Source organism: Arachis hypogaea, chromosome 14, assembly GCF_003086295.3.
Source record: "Arachis hypogaea cultivar Tifrunner chromosome 14, arahy.Tifrunner.gnm2.J5K5, whole genome shotgun sequence".
NCBI classification, from domain to species: Eukaryota; Viridiplantae; Streptophyta; class Magnoliopsida; order Fabales; family Fabaceae; genus Arachis; species Arachis hypogaea.
In genome coordinates this window covers 119,661,188-119,668,908 of record NC_092049.1, presented here as the reverse complement: position 1 = coordinate 119,668,908, position 7,721 = coordinate 119,661,188, and the positions used below count along the sequence as shown (strand labels likewise).

The window sequence follows — 7,721 nt, the reverse complement described above, 5'->3', positions numbered from 1 at the left end:
TTAGATCTCTCAGTTCTCGGATTAGAGTCTAAGAGAAGAGGGGAGTGATCCGAGCCTGATTCTGACAGTCTAAGAACCGTTGCATTGGGATAGAGTTGCTGCCAATCAACTCCTACCAGGAATCGGTTCAATCTTTCCTATATCAACTCATCACCCCTCCGTCTATTTGACCAAGTGAATGGTCTTCCGACCATACCAATATCAATCAGAGAATTATCATCAATAAAACTGTTAAAGGTTTTAATAGAAGAAGGAGATTTAGCACCCCCACCTGCTTTCTCCAATTGATTAGAAATGGTATTAAAATCACCCATTAACACAACCTTACCATCGAACTGTTGGGTGACTGAAGTTAATTCAGCAAACTGAGCCATTCTATGTTGATCATTTGAACTGAGATAAACACCTAGAACACCATAGGGATCATTAGAATCAGCTGTCAGAACTGATGCCGCAATGAAGAATCTACCATGCTGTAAAATCTGAACAGTGCAACCATCCCTCCATGCCATTGCCAAACCCCCTGATAATCCATCCGGATCCACAATAAACCATTCCTTGAAACCACAAGATCTTAGTTTTTCTTCAACTTATCGAGATTGATTTTTTGTTTCACAGATAAAACCAACCTCGAGGGAGTAGGATTTGCAAATCCCTTTAAGATTGTAGATTGTCATGGGTCTCCCCAAAACCCGACAATTTCACGAGAGCAGTTTCATATTTCTTTGGGTTTCACTTGAAGGCTGGCACCCTCCACCGTCATAGCAATTATATGAGGGTTCTGAGTCTTTGATTTGTTGCTCATGGTGTAGAGAAAAATAAAATTGGTATTTAATGATTTCAGAGAGAAATAAGATATATGGAATGAGTGAATTACAAAACGGAATGAATTAAAAGAGGAATGAATTAGGAGAGAAAACGAAAATTAGGAAACTAAGTGGAAAAGAAATTAAGAGAAAAAAGTAGAAGAAGATGGAAAAGACTTTGACGAAGAAAAGAAAAAGAAAGGTGTAACCATGGAGGCGGCGCAGTGAAACCCTAGCAGAACGTGAACGAACTCATAGGGCGCTAGATGAGGAGTACGTACTCCCGCTAATTAATTTTACAAACTTGATTTTAATAAAAAGTAAGTTTGTATTAATGTGATTTATTTTTAACAATTTTTATATTAAAATAGATTATAATAAAAAAAATATTATTTAAATTATATTATTCAAAATCATTTTTAAATAAAAAATTACTAAAAGAGAGGCTAGTTTAAATAATTTTTTATACTATTCTATCATTTTATTTTGAATATTTGAATAGATCTTATTAATTAATGTTAGGTTTAACTACTCTGTTGGTTCCTATAGTTTTGCGAAAATTTTAATTAGGTCCTTATACTTTTTTTTCTTTTAATTGAGTCCTTACACTTTTTTTCCTTTCATTTGAGTATCTGCACCAATTTTTTTTAGTTGGGTTCCTATACAATTAAGCCAATTACTACCAGGACTTAATTAAAAAAAAAAATTTGTGTAGAGACCCAATTAAAAGAAAAAAAAAAGTATAAAGACCTAATTAAAAATTTTGTAAAAGTATAAGACCAATAAAATAATTAAATTTTAATTTTATAATAAAATTAATATTTACTTACTAAATTAAAGTAACATATAAAAGTTAATAAATATATTTTAATACATAAAAATATTAAATTAAAAATAAAATGCTAATAAAATACATAAAAAAATAATATCTCATACAAAATTAGTACATATAAAAAAATAAAAAATATTTATCATATAAATAAAATAAATATAATAAAAAATAAAATATGAAAAAGAGTATTATAAATTTGATAATATCAAACAAAAAAAATGTTCTATAATTATTTTAGTACCGTTAGTATTCTTTAATTTAGCATTATTTTAGACTATAAATTTTCATTATTTATGACTCTATTGTTACTTATAATTAGTTTTTTTTTTATTTTGCCTTTTTTGATGGGATTATAATTCATATTATACAAAATTTTGATAACAAACATAGTATATAATAATTACAACTACAAATTTTATAAAATCGAATAAAAAATAAAAATTTTTATACAAAACGAAAATAAAGTACAGTAAATAATAGAAAAAATACTCATACAAATAAAAAACAATAAAAATTACTTATCAAAGTTTAAATTTGTAAAAAAAATTTTGTTACAAATATTCTATTTTTTTGTAGTGGTTTGGAGGGTTTTTCCAAGTCACCAAATCACGGTGGCCATGTTACCATCGTGCTCGCTAGAGATATGTTCTTGAGAGTTTGGAGACACGGTTGTCAAATTTTAAAATTACTATTTTGTTAATAACAAAAGTCAGGTACCATGTCAAAATCTTTGGAATGGTATTTACCTCTTAATTTAAAAATTTTACTGGTTTAATCAAAATAAAATAATATATAAATTATAAATAAATACACAAAATTATAAGTATATTTTAATATGAATCTAAAAAATATATTAATAATTAAAATTATAACACCAATAATCTCATTTAAATATATAAATTGGTAATACAATAGCAAAATTAAATAATTTAAATATAAATATATTTTAATATAAATTTTAAAATATACAAAGTAAAAATTTAATATCAACCGAAGTCTCACCATTCTATATAAGTACAACGTAAGATTCAAATATTAAAAAAAATCAAATATAAAAAATTAACATCAAAATTTACATATGAATACAATTTGTTATTTATATATTACATATTATAAAATATGAAGAATAAGCACATTAAAAATATCTGTCAGTATAAATGTATTTTAGTTTTTAATATTTTTAATTTAAGAAATATATTCTATATGTTTTAATTTTTAATAAATGATTTAAATTTTGTAACTAAATAAAAATAACTAATGTACCCCACCATACTATGGAATAAGGACGCCAAGTCAAGAGATAAGGGTAGGATGTGATAGAGAGGGTATGGTTCATACTTCATACTTCAACAAAAGCTTCAAGAAATGGCAGCCAATGTGACTCTGTCCTCTCCTTTTCCCTGCAAAACTTCATTTCTCCCAAAATCACCATCATCACTTTCTCCACTTTTATATGCCCCTTTCTCCCACAGAAACACACCAAATGTTGTTGCTCTCAAAGTTCATGCAAAACTCGGTAACACTCACTTAATTACTTTCCATATCTTTTTATGTAATCACACTCTCTTGTTCTCGTGCTGAGATGATAATTCCTTATCAGGTGGTGGAGATGAAGAAGGCAAGAAAGGAGGGAAGAAGAAATTCATAACAAGGGATGAAGAGCCGCAACAGTAACATTTCGCATTTTCGTTTTCTTAATTTTGATGTGACATAGGCGTAGGTTGATTGGTGTGAATAATGTATGTTTGCAGGTATTGGCAGACAGCAGGAGAAAGGGAAGGAGAGAATCCAATGAAGACACCGCTTCCTTATATCATCATCTTTGGTATGTCAACTCCTTTTGTGATCTTAGCCATTGCTTTTGCAAATGGTTGGATTAAGGTTCCTGTTCGGTGATACATCATACTCATACTCCTACCACTTGAGAACCCTCGGATCGTAAAATTAATAAGAGACTTCTCTATTAGATATTTTCATTTCTTTCTTATTGTAACAGATGAATCACACAAAGTGTTTGGATCGTTTATATGGATACTTTTGCTATTTGATTTACTCCTCTGTTGAATAGTTGATGACACTTGATAGTATGTTATAATTTCAAATAGAAAGATAGGCGTTTATGCAAGACTGAAAAGATTAAGATAAAGTAAGTATACTCAGCACATAATGTAAGAGAGGAGTAGGTGCCGTTTAACCATTGCCAATTCTAGAACATCAGACGAATATGTATTGTATTTGTATATATAAATAAATAAATAATATTCCCTTCAGATTGTTGAATGCTCATTATCTGTTGGAAGTGCTTTAACAATGGCATAAGCATTCCCAGTTGTCCCATGATCCTATAACAGCAACATCCCTGCTTACTGGGTGGTTCCAACTTCCAAGTAATATTCACACGTTTCAATCTCTCATGTACCACTCTTTCTACGTATCCATCTTGCATTTCCACGCTGGGCCATGCACCACCAGTTACACTAGCTTAGCCTTGCTTTTTAATTTCATTTTCATACATCAACTAACTATCACAAAATTAAACATATCATAACTTATGGTGCGTGAAGATGGTTCAAGAACTTGTAGTGAGTAGAAGTAAAAGGCAGAGAAGAGAATTTGGAATAGAAATGAAATGTTGATTTGTTATTAATCTGTCTCAATTACAGAAGGGATGTATGCTTATATAATATATGCAGAGACATTACTTTACTGCTAAGTAATTATTCTTGTCTCTATACCCCCCCCCCCCTCTCTCAAACTAAGGGTGGGATTTGCATTGGAAGCTCCCGTAGTTTGTTTATGAATTTTATGAATGAAGATTCAGGAAGAGGTTTTGTTAGTATATCTGCAACTTGAGCATGTGATAGAATATAGAAAATGTGCAGACGCCCTTGCTTGACTTAATCTCTCACAAAATGAAGGTCCACTTCGAAGTGCTTACTCCTGTTATGCAAGATAGGATTAGCAGCTAAAAGAATAGTTCTAAGGTTATCACAAAACAATGTTGGAGCAACTGGGGATATCATTCTCAATTTAGAGAGCAGCTTTCAAATCCAAGCAAGTTTTGCTGTCGTGTCTGTCAAGCAATGATACTCAGCTTCAGTTGAAGAGCGACTCACAACTTGTTATTTTCTGCTGCTCCAGAAGATAGGATTCGTGCTTAAGAAGATGCAATAACCACTTGAAGGTTGTAGAAGGCTTAGAGAAAGGGGGTTGAATCTATGACCTTCTTTTAAGTTACTGAAATCACTCTTTTAAAACTAACTTGGAATCTGAATCTGTTTGAACTCAGCAGCAAAAATTTATGAGACAATTTCATTTTGTCTCATGAATATCAGAAAACAGAACAGAGCAGGGAAGAGAGAAGCTGACACCATCATGTATCCTGGTTTAGTTGCCTTGTGCAATGCAACCTACGTCCAGTCTCCACCACAACAGTGGTGAAATTTTTACTATAGTTAAAGTATTACATACACCAATTCCACAGGATTGACACAATCCTTTCACACTCAAGTTCTAACCTAACTTGACTTGGTTATGCTAATACCTAACTCTTCCTCTTAGTGCTAACCCAACTAAGAAAGGGGTACCTCACAAGTACAAGATACAAGACACAGACTTAACTAAAGAAATCTGAAACAACTCTAGGCTTTTCACTCATGTGTATCTCTCTGTTTTTTCTCTCTTAGGCTCTTTCAATGACTCTCTCATTTCAGCCTTTTACCTCAAGAAATTACAGAAAGATAAACATTAAAAAGAAAATTACAATCTGTAAAACATGAAGGAGATTGACTCTTCAACAGCCTCTATGCTATGTGATAGACCAGATTTGCAAGCCTCTGATTCAGTTCTTCATTCTGGCGGAATGCTCCTTTGACTAGGAAGCACTGTCCAAGTAGATGAACTTTTTCAGAGAGCTCTTCTCAGAACATACACCTCAAGAACACTGGTTATCTCTCTTTGGCTTCTGAATAGTGAACAAACTTCTTTTGTATCTCCTTGCATGTTGCTGAGTTGCTCTCCCTAGGTCAACTTTCGAGCTTTGTGCTTCACCAACACAGCTTCTCACTTTTTCCCATTGATGAGTTTGGAAAACTCTAATTGAATATGATGATGATCAAATATTATTAAATTATTATTTAAGAAATTATTAATTTGATTTCAGCTACAAATTATTTGATTAATAATTTCTGTTTTTACATGCAGAATTTTGGCTATCGGGTTTAAGCAACAAAAAGCCCAACATAATGATAATTTTCAGCCTTGTGCAAAATTGTTTAAAATTAAGTGGCTGAATTATTGTTATGCTTGTTGGACCAGGAAAACAAATTTGAGGCCCAACAAAGTGGATGGTCCGAAATCAAAAAGGAAATGGGGTACAATGTTTTCTTTACTCATTTAACATGATGAAATCAATTTCTTTAATTAAATTGCTGCATGCTTTCAATGGATGCCACTATCACTCTTTTGATGGATTTCAAAATTCATTTAACTTGCATTAATTGCCTTGGTAACATGAAAGAGAAAATGCAAAGTGATTTGATGGCATTAATTGAAGTTTACACGTTACTAGGCAAAAAGTATGGGGAGTTGATCTTAGTTGATTTTATTTGATATTACTCATTACTTCCATAGCTTTTCTTTTTACTACTCTCTCTTATCTCTCCTTGTATTTGGTCACCTCACTGTCAGAGAAGAAGATGGTAGAAGCAAGTAATTAGAAGAAGGAAGCAGAGGCTAGGCATGGGTAATGTAAACATAACTCATTTTTATTTTCTTCTTTAATTACATTGCAAGCTTTTCTCTGTTCTCTCTCCTCTCTCTTTCGGTCATGTCTAGCAGGAAAGGAGGGATGAAGCAAGCTATCAGTAAAAATCACAGAGAAGCTAGGAGTAAGGAAGAGGCCATTGTGATGATGGCGTTAGCAGAAAGAAGATCCACAGTATGGTGTGGCTGGGATCTTTGCCACAAAAGGTAAGATGTGGTGAAGTGATCTCAAGCTCTCCATAACCAAAAATGGAGGAGATCCAACTCGGCCAGAGGAAGAAGATTCCTTGGAAGCATGACTCATCTCTACTTTTGCTCAACCACTATAGGAGGTAGCTACTGTAGCTACATAGAGGATGAGGCAGAGGATAAGAGCAGGAGGAGCTATCAAGCAATCAAGGACTCATCAAGGGTTAGGAATCCTTCTTGGGGAGCAAGTCAAGATGGAAGGCCCGGATTAATGAAGTTTGGTGAGAAGGGATGACACAGAGGTAATTGCATGTTGGTTATAGCAATTGGTTTCCTCTCTCTGGCTGAATCGATTTTTGCATGAAAAAGAAGAAGTTGGCTTGGTTCAACAGTTTCAACCTTGGAGGCTTCCCCTTCTATAAATAAGGGAGAACAGCCAAGGTTTGAAGCAAGGAGTTAAGAGTGAAAAGCACAGAGTTCTCATAGCTACCCAATCTAACAGAAGTTCTTCTCCTTCAATATTTTTCATTTTGTAATTTTTCTGTTTAGGTTTGTCTGTCTTGAGTCTCATGGAAAAAGGCAAACAGTGAGGTTTGTAAGAAAAAGTCATAGAGCGGAAAAAGGCAGAGTATACAAAATTAAAAGAAAAAGCTATAGATGTCCTAGAGGTCCTTTGTACATCTGTGTTGTGTTTCATGATTCTGTGGGAATTTCCTTGCAAGTTGGGTTAGCACTTAGCAGTTGAAAGCTTGGTAGGTGACCAAGTCAAGTTCAGGATTGGGGTTAGATTCTGGACTTGTCCCGGATAGGAAGGGTAGTTTCTAGAGAAAATTGGTGTATGTAATCATGATGATTATAGTGAAATTCCATCATTGTTGTGATGGAGACTAGATGTAGGCTGCATTGCACTTGGCAGCTGAACCAGGATACTTCATGGTGTGATTCTCTCTCTCTCTCTCCTACTCCATTTCTGTTTCTGCTACATAGGAGATAAAACTGAAAAATATCTCTTGCCTGGTTACGAAATAAAAAGAAAAAGTCTCGTGGCTAGGTACGAGACAAAAAGCAAAAAGTCTCCAAAAATTATTTCAAAGGCCAGCAAGCGTTAATAAGCGAAAAAAGGGGGCTAA

The 7,721-nt window shown here is 33.2% G+C and overlaps 1 protein-coding gene and 1 long non-coding RNA gene across 2 annotated transcripts; both read left to right on the top strand.

Annotated features, from left to right (window-relative positions):
* The first annotated feature begins 2,894 nt into the window (after window positions 1-2,894).
* Window positions 2,895-3,690, top strand: LOC112743849 (uncharacterized). The gene is made up of 3 exons (XM_025793226.2): window positions 2,895-3,154; window positions 3,239-3,308; window positions 3,390-3,690. Exons 1-3 carry the CDS (start codon window positions 3,004-3,006, stop codon window positions 3,532-3,534), a joined length of 366 nt encoding a protein of 121 aa, XP_025649011.1. The 5' UTR covers window positions 2,895-3,003; the 3' UTR covers window positions 3,535-3,690.
* Window positions 3,691-5,841: 2,151 nt separating this feature from the next.
* Window positions 5,842-7,520, top strand: LOC140178332 (uncharacterized). Its single transcript, XR_011871188.1, has 2 exons — window positions 5,842-6,011; window positions 6,333-7,520. It is a non-coding gene; the product is annotated as an uncharacterized lncRNA (long non-coding RNA).
* The last annotated feature ends 201 nt before the right edge of the window (window positions 7,521-7,721 follow it).

Excerpts from the sequence above, each read along its gene's own strand:
- LOC112743849 (XM_025793226.2), top strand. The coding sequence starts at position 3,004 with ATGGCAGCCAATGTGACTCTGTCCTCTCCTTTTCCCTGCAAAACTTCA. Across the intron at positions 3,155-3,238 it reads CAAAGTTCATGCAAAACTCG|GTGGTGGAGATGAAGAAGGC; the intron begins GTAACACTCACT and ends ATTCCTTATCAG. Across the intron at positions 3,309-3,389 it reads AGGGATGAAGAGCCGCAACA|GTATTGGCAGACAGCAGGAG; the intron begins GTAACATTTCGC and ends GTATGTTTGCAG.